The following is a 13,238-nucleotide window of genomic DNA, read 5'->3' as shown; positions in this document are numbered from 1 at the left end:
GCTCCCATCCAGGCAGGGGTTACGTGGTGTACACACCTGGAGGGGGAGGAAGTGAAGAATTGATCAGATGAGCCAGGAAATATTGTGGATAACCTCCCTGCCTTTGTTTACAGAGGGCAACAATTGGCAGTTAGATCGGGACAGAGAAAAGCATAGCTTTTTCAAGGAATCTATGATCTTGTAAATTCCTAATTCTAAATTCTAAATTCCTAATTCTAAATCAGCTGAGACCAGAGCTACGGTCTAAGAGGACAATCATCACAACAGTTGTCCACTTTACCAGTACTAACCTGTTTCTTGGCGGTGGCTTCCTCCACTCCCCTGCCGAAGGGCTGAGGTCCAGAGTAGCGTGTGGGACAGGGCAGACAGTTGTAGCCAGGGTCAGTGTTCTCACAGCGGTGTACTCCGTTGAACACGAAGCAAGCGTCAGGAACCTCTTTGCACTCGTCAATGTCCTTGCACTTGATGCCGTCACCAGAGTAAGCAGAGGGGCATTTTCCACACCTCCATGTTCCATCAGGGAAGCTGGTGCACTTGGTCCCAGGGAAGCAAGGGTTGGACAGACAGCCATCTGAGGAGAGATACATGAGCTTGTAAGTACTGTGTACTGACTGCTTTAAGTACTAGTATTAAGTTATACGTGTAAAACAAAGTGTTTGATAAGCCCTAAAATCATTAAAAGCATTAAAAGTAATAGTTTTAAAAGTGTTATTTTTACCTTAAAACTGTCTAAAACCTAACATTTGTGTAATCATTCACAGTACTTAAGTTTTAAGAAACATTGTATGCGTCTGAAATGGCACCCTATGCCCTATATAGTGCAATACTACCCTATAAGCCCTGGTCAAAAGTAGTGCACTACTACCCTATAGGCCCTGGTCAAAAGTAGTGCACTATATAGGGAATAGGGTGCCATTTCGGACACATCCATTGTCCTGCTACTCACCGATGGGACAGGCGTTCTTGTTGCACTGCTGAGAAGCCTTGGAGTCACCCTGGCACTCCTTACCACCATATTTAGGGGCGGGGTCGTTGCAGAGACGTTTACGTGTCTGAGCTCCTCCCCCACAGGTGGCAGAGCAGGTATCCCATAGTGACCAGGGTCCCCAGTTACCGTTGACTGAAGGGGAAGTAGAGAGACAGAAGTTTCAATACAGGTGTGACTGTGGTGCTCTTCATGATGGTAGGGCATTTTGCAATGCCATCTTTGTTTCTGCAATAGCCAACTCCTTGGTCGTTGACTTGCCAAACAAGGAACAAATACAGACTGCAATTGAGGCTAAATGACAGGGTACCACATGAAAGAGGATGTTCATTTGACTACAAATATTTCAGGGTGTGAGGTGCATGAAAAAGCCTTTGACTAATGTCAAATGATCACAATGACATGTGACCCAGGTCTTGTTCTTAAAACCCTTGACTAATGGTACTTACTGGGGCAGGGTGACTTGGTGCACTTCTCAGTCTGTCTCCCCTCTCCTTGGCAGTCCTTGCCTCCCAGCTGGGGTGTGGGGGAGTTGCAGAGGCGGATACGGGTGATGACACCCGCCCCACAGGTGACCGAGCAGGAAGACCAGGGGGACCAGTGGCTCCATGCACCGTCCTGCTTGACTGGAGGGTCACAGAGCAGAGGTTAGGGGTTAGGGGTCAATGAGATGCTTGGTTATGGGTCAATGTTAAATCAAAACAGGTTAAGAGAAGTTTAAAGTTAAATGGCATTGTTGCTCTGTGGAGTCACAACTGGCTGATCTGCAGCTGAATGCTTAGATGTGGTCTATCGTTTCTGTCACCATCAATACAAGTTGGTGATAAAAAATACGTGATACAAGTTTCTGTGTGACAATTGATGCATGTGATTTGGTTGGTAGATTTGAATGTGTATAGAACAGTGAACTCACAGCGTTTGTCACACTCCTGAAGGTAGCAGTCCCTGGTTTGGACGGAGGTTCCCTCGCAGTTGTTGTTGATGCGGTCGCAGGAGCGGCCTCTCTGCTGGATGCCCCGCCCACAAGACACGGAACAGTGGGTCCATTCAGACCACAGGGACCATCCATCCTCCGCATAGTCGCTCGCTATGGAGAGAGAGAGGGAAGGGAGAGAGAGGAGGAAGGGAGGAAGAGAGGGAGAGAGAGAGAAGGAGGGAGAGAAGGGAGGGAGAGGAGGAAGGGAGGAAGAGAGGGAGAGATAGAGGGAGTGGAGGGAGAGAGGAGAGGGAGAGAGGGAGGGGGAGAGAGGGAGACAATGAGAGAGCTATTGGACTGCAGAGACCACAAGCCCACCCCCCACCCCACAAGCCCCCCCACCCCACCCTTCGCAGTAAATGAGGGTTGAAAGCTCTTAAAGTTCTTAGAGCTCCGGTCTAATGTACGCAATTTAGCCCTGGGATGAGTGTATGTGTTTGTGTGTGCCTGTGTGTGTCCGTGTGTGTGTGTGTGTGCCTGTGTGTTGGTAGAGTTAAAGAGACGGCCTCCCCTGGGAGTTCAGGAGTTAGAGAGGCCAAAGGGAAGTCGGTAAAAATGGGAAAGTCCGCCTAAGAAGCCTACTGAATGCACAGTGATCCCCCATTGACTGCTGTTACTTTTAAAGAGGAAACCAGGGACCATGTCATAACGTTGGCCAAGGTACTGATGAGTGTGGTTTTCTGCCTTTCTTTAGGTTTTAGGGGCCACTGCGGCCCAGCCCTCTTAGGTATGTGGAAAATGTCAAATGTTCTTGTGTCTAGGATGGATTTGGTAAACAGAGAAATTTTCCATCCCACTTAAACCAATTTGGCCCAATTATAGCCATTACAAGCTGAAGATTAAAGATGTTTTGGATGGATGTTTTCGTGTCTTTATTAAACACACCGGGTAAACATTCACTGTGCATGGTGGGAAAAGTATGTTAACCCTTGGATTTAATAACTGGTTGACCCTCCTTTGGCAGCAATAATCTCAATCAAACGTTTTCTGTAGTTGCTGATCAGACCTGCACAACGGTCAGGAAGAATTTGGACCAGTCCTCTATACAGTGTTCTGACACATAACAGCCTTTTCATACATTAACTTCTTTGGGGTAGGGGGCAGTATTTTCACGTCCGGATGAAAAGCGTGCCCAGAGTAAACTGCCTGCTACTCAGGCCCAGATGCTAGGATATGCATATTATTAGTAGATGTGGATAGAAAACACTCTGAAGTTTCTAAAACTGTTTGAATGATATCTGTGAGTATAACAGAACTCATATGGCAGGCAAAAACCTGAGAAAAATCCAACCAGGAAGTGGGAAATCTGAGGTTTGTAGTTTTTCAACTCTTTGCTTATCCAAGATACAGTGGAAATGGGGTCATATTGCACTTCCTAAGGCTTCCACTAGATGTCAACAGTCTTTAGAACCTTGTTTGATGCTTCTACTGTGAAGTGGGGGCGAATGAGAGGGGATTGAGTAAGGTCTCTCCCAGAGTGCCACGAGCTGACCATGCGCGTTCACGTGATAGTTAGCTTGCGTTCCATTACATTTCTACAGACAAAGGAATTCTCTGGTTGGAACATTATTGAAGATTGATGTTAAAAACATCCTAAAGATTGATTCTATACTTCGTTTGACATGTTTCTATGGACTGTAACGGAACTTTTTGACATTTCGTCTGCTCCTCATGAATTTTGATTACTGGGCTAAACGCACGAACAAAAAGGAGCTATTTGGACATAAATGATGGACTTTATCGAACAAATCAAACATTTATTCTGGAACTGGGATTCCTGGGAGTGCATTCTGATGAAGATCATCAAAGGTAAGTGAATATTTATAATGGTATTTCTGACTTCTGTTGACTCCAACATGACGGATATCTGTTTGGCTTGATTTGTCGTCTGAGCGCCATACTCAGATTATTGCATGGTTTGCTTTTTCCGTAAAGTTTTTTTTAAATCTGACACAGCAGTTGCGTTAAGGAGAAGTGGATCTAAAATTCCATGCATAACAGTTGTATCTTTTATCAATGTTGATTATGAGTATTTCTGTAAATTGATGTGGCTCTCTGCAAAATCACCAGATGTTTTGGAACTACTGAACATAACGCACCAATGTAAACTCAGATTTTTGGATATAAATATGAACTTTACCGAACAAAACATACATGTATTGTGTAACATGAAGTCCTATGAGTGTCATCTGAGGAAGATCATCAAAGGTTAGTGATTAATTTTATCTATATTTCTGCTTTTTGTGACTCCTCTCTTTGGCTGGAAAAATGGCTGTGTTTTTCTGTGACTTGGCTCTGACCTAACATAATCGTTTGGTTTGCTTTCGTCGAAAAGCCTTTTTGAAATCGGACACTGTGGCTGGATTTACAACAAGTGTATCTTTAAAATGGTGTAAAATACATGTTTGTTTGCGGAATTTTAATTATGGGATTTCTGTTGTTTTGAATTTGGCGCCCTGCAGTTTCACTGGCTGTTGACGAGGTGGGACGCCGCTACCGTCCCACGTACCCTAGAGAGGTTTTAACAAGCTAGGAGACTTAAAATGAATTTGTTTTTCTTGAATAGAAACTTTTACACCGAGAAAATGGTTGGTGGCTTCATACTTTATTTGGCAAATAGAATCCGAGTAGATGGCAGTATATGGAGTGCCGTTTAAATGACCCGTTTGTCTTAAAGACATTAAAGGACAACTCAGGCTATTAATGGCTTTAGAATAAATAAACCTCTGGTTCGTAATACTGTATATAGACTTCCTTGAACGTGAGGTGAACCTTTGTTTGTATGTTACTTCTTGTATGGAGTTGGAACCACACAAATAGAACCATAGAATCAGAACCAATCGTTGTAATTCTAGGGTTGGAACTCACGTGTTCCACAGCGCGGGCAGCACTCTCCATCGGGCACGGTTGCGTTGGCACAAGGGATCAGGGGGCAGGAGATCTTACGGCACACGGTGGCAGAGTTCTACAAAAGGGGCGGAGACAAAGAATCGTAAGGAATCAGGACGTTAATGACATACAGTAAGTTCCCCATTTTCTGCACCTGGACCAACTTGGGTCAGTACAATGAGAAGAGACCAGAGACCCCTGTGGACCAACCAGCACCTGCCCACTGGGTCAGGGTAGTAGAATTACGGCCAAACAGTCGGTAGAGGGTTGAACTGGGCACTGACGACCAAACAACAACAAAAATCTATCTACCAAAAGCAGGGCATTAGTTTGCCTTGATGGACAAAACGTTCAATCTCTCTGTCTAATGAAGCATACTAACATCCTGGCCAGTTGATTCACAGATCAAGAGAGCCCAAGAGCCAAGGGGATTACGAGCAGAGAGGTGATACTGCTGGCAGAGCAGATTTCCCCCCAGCAGTTTTTATTGAATACAGTAGCTCTCTGTGTCTTCCTGTCTGTGGGCCACTTGTCTGAGCTGAAGCTCTGTTTTAATTATGTTGTTAATTAAAGACAAGGAGCTGCTGAGAAGAGCTGAGAGGTAATTAGAGATGATGAGCTGCTGAGAAGAGCTGGGAGGTAATTAGAGAGGAGGAGCTGCTGAGAAGAGCTGAGAGGTAATTAGAGAGGAGGAGCTGCTGAGAAGAGCTGGGAGGTAATTAGAGAGGAGGAGCTGCTGAGAAGAGCTGAGAGGTAATTAGAGATGAGGAGCTGCTGAGAAGAGCTGAGAGGTAATTAGAGATGAGGAGCTGCTGAGAAGAGCTGAGAGGTAATTAGAGATGAGGAGCTGCTGAGAAGAGCTGGGAGGTAATTAGAGAGGAGGAGCTGCTGAGAAGAGCTGAGAGGTAATTAGAGATGAGGAGCTGCTGAGAAGAGCTGAGAGGTAATTAGAGATGAGGAGCTGCTGAGAAGAGCTGAGGAGGTAATTAGAGATGAGGAGCTGCTGAGAAGAGCTGAGAGGTAATTAGAGATGAGGAGCTGCTGAGAAGAGCTGAGAGGTAATTAGAGATGAGGAGCTGCTGAGAAGAGCTGAGAGGTAATTAGAGATGAGGAGCTGCTGAGAAGAGCTGAGAGGTAATTAGAGATGAGGAGCTGCTGAGAAGAGCTGAGAGGTAATTAGAGATGAGGAGCTGCTGAGAAGAGCTGAGAGGTAATTAGAGATGAGGAGCTGCTGAGAAGAGCTGAGAGGTAATTAGAGATGAGGAGCTGCTGAGAAGAGCTGAGAGGTAATTAGAGATGAGGAGCTGCTGAGAAGAGCTGAGGAGGTAATTAGAGATGAGGAGCTGCTGAGAAGAGCTGGGAGGTAATTAGAGAGGAGGAGCTGCTGAGAAGAGCTGAGAGGTAATTAGAGATGAGGAGCTGCTGAGAAGAGCTGAGAGGTAATTAGAGATGAGGAGCTGCTGAGAAGAGCTGAGGAGGTAATTAGAGATGAGGCGCTGCTGAGAAGAGCTGAGAGGTAATTAGAGATGAGGAGCTGCTGAGAAGAGCTGAGAGGTAATTAGAGATGAGGAGCTGCTGAGAAGAGCTGAGAGGTAATTAGAGATGAGGAGCTGCTGAGAAGAGCTGAGGAGGTAATTAGAGATGAGGAGCTGCTGAGAAGAGCTGAGAGGTAATTAGAGATGAGGAGCTGCTGAGAAGAGCTGAGAGGTAATTAGAGACGAGGAGCTGCTGAGAAGAGCTGAGAGGTAATTAGAGATGAGGAGCTGCTGAGAAGAGCTGAGGAGGTAATTAGAGATGAGGAGCTGCTGAGAAGAGCTGAGAGGTAATTAGAGACGAGGAGCTGCTGAGAAGAGCTGAGAGGTAATTAGAGAGGAGGAGCTGCTGAGAAGAGCTGAGAGGTAATTAGAGATGAGGAGCTGCTGAGAAGAGCTGAGGAGGTAATTATAGATGAGGAGCTGCTGAGAAGAGCTGAGAGGTAATTAGAGATGAGGAGCTGCTGAGAAGAGCTGAGAGGTAATTAGAGATGAGGAGCTGCTGAGAAGAGCTGAGAGGTAATTAGAGACGAGGAGCTGCTGAGAAGAGCTGAGAGGTAATTAGAGAGGAGGAGCTGCTGAGAAGAGCTGAGAGGTAATTAGAGAGGAGGAGCTGCTGAGAAGAGCTGAGAGGTAATTAGAGATGAGGAGCTGCTGAGAAGAGCTGAGAGGTAATTAGAGATGAGGGGCTGCTGAGAAGAGCTGAGAGGTAATTAGAGACGAGGAGCTGCTGAGAAGAGCTGAGAGGTAATTAGAGATGAGGAGCTGCTGAGAAGAGCTGAGGAGGTAATTAGAGATGAAGAGCTGCTGAGAAGAGCTGAGAAGGTACCCTATTCTTTATATGGTGCACTACTTTTGACCAGGGCCTATATGGGGCCTGTTCAGGCTCTGTCTGTTCACTAGAGTGGTGGGCCATGCATGGTCACTTCACTACAGCACCCACTGTTGGCTTGTTGGCTTGATGCCAGCCTCTTCCTCCAACCCAATTACTGTCCAGATGACAGACAGGTCTTGAGTAGCGAGCGGGCGCTTGCTGAGTGGGGATGAGTATGTGTTTGCAAGTGCCTGTCTGAGAGTCCAAAAGTAGGTGCACACACCCACACCCACACCCACACCCACACCCACACCCACACCCACACCCACACCCACACCCCCACACACACACACACACACACACACACACACACACACACACACACACACACACACACACACACACACACACACACACACACACACATAAACACACATATAAAAACACACACACACACTATTCCACTACCCTCCCCATCCACACAAACTCTCTCGACTTTGGCCCTTACTTGACAAGTGCACTCGGTACAGTCGTCGACGGTCCACTCGGCCTTGTTCTTGTGGACGATGCCGTTGTGCAGACAGACTCCACTGTGGATCCCAACTCTGTTCATCAAAAACGTGTTCTCATCCGTCTGAAGGAGACAGGAAGGAAGGAAGCATACACTCCGATATGAATACTGGATGAGAAAGGGTTTCAAATTCACACACTGTTTCACTCTTCAGTTCTCAAAAGCCCAAGTGGCTTAAAAAAGAGATTCAGGTGTTTGAGAATTATTGTCCCCACCTCACACTGGTTTAGCATTAAGAAGCCTTTCAAATGAAAGCGAGTTAGAAAAGCATACCTCATTTGATTTAATTAATGAACTAACATGCAGTTTGACAGACTAGCCAGAGTTGGTGCTGGTAGACCAGTATGCTAAGAAAGGCCCACATGCAGTGACTGACAAACAGTTTGTTGCAGAGTATCATGCCATAGACAGACAGACAGACAGACAGACAGACAGACAGACAGACAGACAGACAGACAGACAGACAGACAGACAGACAGACAGACAGACAGACAGACAGACAGACAGACACAGACAGACAGACAGACAGACAGACAGACAGACAGACAGACAGACAGACAGACAGACAGACAGACAGACAGACAGACAGACAGACAGACAGACAGACACAGACAGACAGACAGGAGTCTGGCTCCAGGAGTCAGGTGTGTTTCCTCACCACTTTGCGCAGCTCGTTAGACAGCTCCTTCACCACCACTCCCAACCCCCTCAGCTCCTTGAACATGCCAGCCAGGTCCTCACAGGAGAACCCACAGATCATCTGCAGGTCTGGAGGGAGGGAAAACACCATGGAGATATATGAATTCTATGGGAAATACAGTTTCACTATCAATGTACATGAAGGCTTCCAGACTAATGTTCAACTCCCTACAGCTAGAGACAACTGTTGACAGTAGAATAGAATAGAATCCTTTTACTTTCTTCTAATACTTCTATGCTTCTATTCTGTTCTATGCTGTTCTACTCTATACTGTTCTATTCTATGCTGTTCTATTCTATTTTATGCTGTTCTATTCTATTCTATTTTATGCTGTTTTATTCTATTCTATGTTGTTTTATTATATTATTTGCTGTTCTATTCTATGCTGTTCTATTCTATTCTATGCTGTTCGATTATATGCTGTTCTATTCTATGCTGTTCTATTCTATGCTGTTATATTCTATTCTATGCTGTTCTGTTCTATTCTGTATATGGAACCCTTTTCGGGAGAGTTTAACAGGGTTTATAATAATAAGCAGCAGCAGTTGTGTTTACCTTTAGTTTTGTGGCCAGTGTAGTCCGTCCTAATGGCAGGGCTGGACCCATTGATGGTGTCGTCGATAAGGACGATCTCATCAGTCTGAACAGCTGAGGGAGGGAGGGAGATGAGGGGGAGAAGGAGGGAGGGAGAGAGAGAGAGAGCAAAAGAGAGAGAAAGGGAGGGAGAGGGAGGGAGGGGAAAGGAGAGGGAGGGGATAGATGGGAGAGGGGAGAGGGAGGGAGAGTGGAAAGAGAGGAAGCGAGGGGGGAGGGAGGGAGACAGGGGAAAAGGAGTGAGACAGAGTACGGTGGGAGGGAGAGGGAGGAAGGGAGAAACCAAAAGAGAGACTGTTTAGAGCACTGTACACTGTAATGGCAATCCCCACTAGACCACAGCAGACCACAACAGACACACTGTCCCCAGGGCTCATTGGTGATATAAGGGTGGATGACATGTAATTACACTCAGGCTATTACAGAACATTACAGCCTCATACTATCTTGGATCACAATGAAGTTAATGAGTTAATGTGCCCAGCCCTGAGGATCCATTGAAGTGCTTGTAAACTTCAGCTTTCCCATGGCAACATAAACGTGACTTTGTTAGCAACTTTCACATGACAGTTAACTAGGCTCTTAAACAGTCATGCACATGTCTTATAGAAGGCTTGGTGGCTTTAGAATAACAACCAGTGATGCATGTATAAACACGCAAATATGCTTTCTGTTCATGATTAGGCTACTTACAGTTTTGGCATCCCTTGTTGCGCAGAATCGCGTCCAAAGTGGTTCCAAAAACAAAGCGCACGTTTTGGAGCACCCCCTGCAAGATTCAATGGTCATTTTAGCTCTAATATTGCAGTCACTGTCATTCGACATTTACGCAACAAATATTGGACTTTTTGGATAATTTACAAGGGTTTCCAATATAGTGTACCGTATAACTTTTATGCATGGGTCTATAGGTTTTATGCACATCATTTTTTACGAATTTAAGTGTCACACAATACCAAATTCAACACTTACTAACATCTAAAACAACTCGATTACTTATATGATCTGTATCCATTATGCGTAATGCCATGCGTCATGTGCTCTGCGCGCTCCACTTACCATGAACCGGTCCTTCACCGCTCCCTTCCCGATCCTGAGGCGCGCTGTGGCGGGAGTCTCCTGAGTGAGGATGCTCTGGATGGGAGCGTCCAATTCAGCCGTGTTCACCTCCTCACAGCCAACATACAGCTGCGCGCGGTCCTCCTGCACGAACAGCGTAATATTCTTCCAGTGGCCCGTCGCCAAGTCCACATCTTCTATCGAGACCACCTGTTGCTTATTAACGGTGGAGAAAACCACATCCAGGGTGTTCGCTTTTCCATTCGAGACTATCTCGAACACGGCTCCTGATCCGTCCCGCTTCTCCACGGTCAAGAGGGAGCCCCTGGTCCGCTTAAACTGCTTGAAGTTAAGCAGGAGGAGGAAGCCCCTCTCGGCATGGATGGAATCGATGAGGTCCCTGAAGGAACTCTCGGGGAGCTCGGGGATCAGGTCCGGGTTGAGGATCTTGTAGGCGGGACTGTATGGGTCGTCGCCCTTCACTAGGGTCACTCCGTGGTTCTTCTTGGAGACTTGGACCAGCTCGAACAGGTCGTACACGCTATTGTCGTCTCGGTTCTCTGTGGGAGGGACGTGGGAATGAGTGGGAGCAATTAGTCTTTATCTGCATGTCTTTGGAATTGATTATTTTTGTTGTGCGGAATGAACTCTAAAGTTATCTCTATGTTAATCCATGTCCAATGCAAATCAATAAATTAAGGGAATAATATATCTATATATTTTTTAAGTTTTAAGTTCATGGAGTTTTAAGTTGAAGCGATAGAAGCTCCGTTGATTCTAGACAAACATACAGTATCAGGCATCTCACCTGCAACTCGTACGCTCTCGCAGGTCCAAAGCATCAACAGCAGAAATATTCCTGTCAACTTCATGGTGAAACTCTGTTTTTGCCCTATGAAAAACAGCAAATAAAGTCAACCACTTTTCACAAATTGTTCATATTTACACATAACATTTAAATATAATAATAAACAATAATCCTAACGCATATTATTATTTACTATAATAAGACAATATTTGAAAAATATGTCTTGATATAGGTTGGATTCGTTGAAAGAAAATCGAAATATTGTTAACCCACCTGTTGAATGAAAACAGCAGAGAGAAACAGTCAAATCCAAATAGAAATGGAAATCCAATAATAATCCACAAGATAAAAACAATTTCTTGTTAATTTTTAATGGAAAGGAGTCCGATATAAGATGCAGAAAGACCGTTTCTTGTGTTGCTTTAATTGAACGGCAAATCTTCTCTCTGGTATCTGACGCTAAGAACCTAACTGTAAGCCAGGGGGACAAAGTACTATTTAAATAGTTTCATGACATTCCTAAGAACGCGTCTCGCCCAATCAGATGGTGGAAGGAAAAAGGGCTGAGCTTATGGTCTTACCTCACAGCAAGTAGAGCCGCTGGAGCGCACTGAGTCCCATACAGAAGCGCACAAGGGGAGAGGGGAGAAAAAAACGCGCCACATTCCAGAGGCCGAATTCCATGCCCGAATCCATACCTTTATTAGACCATCATTTCCGGTTATTGGTTTACTCACCAGTCTGAAATGTTCTCGTGAAAAATAAAAATAAATCATCTTCTCTATCTTTAAACCTTTTTGCTCATGTTTGATTAAGTTTATGCTTAATTCTTACACTTGCTTATCAATAGTGGTCTCACCAAAATAGGTAACTGATTATCAGTGTTATTTTCTTATGGGGAAAGTTGGATTAATATGGAAATGCGAATCAATTCCTGTAGCGAAAATATGGTCTTATTTTTTTACCAGACTGCGCTTCAGGAATTTGTGAGAGGATGCTCAGTCAGTCAATTGGGCTTTTTTTTTTTTATTCCCTGCTGCTGTTCCAAGTTTGTCCGCTAGAAGCCGTTGTGAGTTCACTAAAGAGGCGCCGAGGCCTGCGCTGCAATTATATGAATGAGAGAACGCCTGGATTTGCGATTCAATCCACACACACAGATGTGCTGTACTATTACCGTTTAAATACGAATTGAATGCACGTATATGAGGTTATTTTAAGATGGCGCCAATTTTTACCAATTCATATATTACAATCATATTCCATGTGACCAGTGTTGGGGTGTAGTGAACTATATGTAGTTCAACTAGTAATTAAACTACATTTTACAGTAGCTTGGTGGTAGTTGAACTAAATTCAAATCTAGGTAGTGTTATCAGTATTTAATGACTTTTCTGCCATGTAGGGGTATAGCTAACTACTGGAACTACACACTACTTTTTATGCAAAAACAAAAATGCGATTAATTACTTTTTCGGCATCAGACAGGCCTAATTCTCCCTTGAAATATATTTTTTGTTGTTTAATAAGCTAAATTACACATTATATTAACATATGAGCCCAAAGTGACGTGTTTTCTAGCAATTTGTGATCATTGGCATTTCAGATGTACATATGATCATTTATAACTACTTATTCAAAGTAGCTTTAGTTCGGTAAACTATATTTTCCTTGAGGGTAGTTTTGGTGTATCTTCATTTCTTCCAGTGTAAAGTAATTGGTAGCTTGGTAATCAATTTTTTTCAGAGTAGCTTCCCCAAAACTGCATGTGACCTACGGCCTAAATGCATTTGTGGATGTTCTGTGGTTCTGGGTCCATTTTTTTATACGGCAAATAATGAGACAACTATACTGCCCTACAAAGGCAAAAAGCAATAACTACGAATTTGGTAAAAAAAAATCTTTGATCTGTTGTAATGGCCAGGTACATTATCTGATTAATGTGGGATTTAGTTTCCTGACACAAGAACAAGCCAGTTGATCCAAATATATAATGGAGTATCAGAAATTGCAGTCTGTCTTGATAGAAAAATACTTTGAAGTCAAATTTTGCTGTAAAGAAAAGGACGTAGTTACTGCGTTATGCCTTTGTAGGGCAGTATAGTTTTGTTGCAGCAGACATTGGTGAGTACTCTGTAATCAATGCAGTTCATGCCATTAAACTCCTAAACATTCTCTGAAAGTATAGACCACTGGTTCACCAATAAGGACATGATGTATGTGTCTGGGTATTGATGCCGTTATGAATTATCATTGACTATGACACATCTGGGTCAGAAAGATGATGTGGTTGGTAGGAAGGTCTGGGTCAGA

General features: G+C 44.3%; 1 protein-coding gene across 1 annotated transcript in view; it reads right to left on the bottom strand.

Moving 5' to 3' along the window:
* LOC120019198 (thrombospondin-1-like) overlaps nucleotides 1-11,382 on the bottom strand; it is a 21,845-nt gene extending 10,463 nt beyond the window's left edge. Inside the window, exons 1-13 of the mRNA XM_038962508.1 lie at nucleotides 11,202-11,382; nucleotides 10,929-11,012; nucleotides 10,121-10,680; nucleotides 9,755-9,830; nucleotides 9,023-9,115; nucleotides 8,426-8,535; nucleotides 7,705-7,830; nucleotides 4,830-4,926; nucleotides 1,899-2,072; nucleotides 1,435-1,611; nucleotides 947-1,120; nucleotides 291-571; nucleotides 1-36 (exon numbers count right to left, since the gene is read on the bottom strand). The exon at nucleotides 1-36 is cut by the window's left edge and continues 183 nt beyond it. Of these exons, the coding sequence (XP_038818436.1) occupies nucleotides 1-36; nucleotides 291-571; nucleotides 947-1,120; nucleotides 1,435-1,611; nucleotides 1,899-2,072; nucleotides 4,830-4,926; nucleotides 7,705-7,830; nucleotides 8,426-8,535; nucleotides 9,023-9,115; nucleotides 9,755-9,830; nucleotides 10,121-10,680; nucleotides 10,929-10,992 (1,968 nt within the window). The 5' untranslated portion in view covers nucleotides 10,993-11,012; nucleotides 11,202-11,382. The remainder of the gene's footprint in view (nucleotides 37-290; nucleotides 572-946; nucleotides 1,121-1,434; nucleotides 1,612-1,898; nucleotides 2,073-4,829; nucleotides 4,927-7,704; nucleotides 7,831-8,425; nucleotides 8,536-9,022; nucleotides 9,116-9,754; nucleotides 9,831-10,120; nucleotides 10,681-10,928; nucleotides 11,013-11,201) is intronic.
* Nucleotides 11,383-13,238: the final 1,856 nt, after the last annotated feature.

Source organism: Salvelinus namaycush, chromosome 24, assembly GCF_016432855.1.
Source record: "Salvelinus namaycush isolate Seneca chromosome 24, SaNama_1.0, whole genome shotgun sequence".
Lineage (NCBI taxonomy): Eukaryota > Metazoa > Chordata > Actinopteri > Salmoniformes > Salmonidae > Salvelinus > Salvelinus namaycush.
Note: the sequence above shows the minus strand (reverse complement) of the source record. Positions and strands in the feature narration are given on the sequence as shown.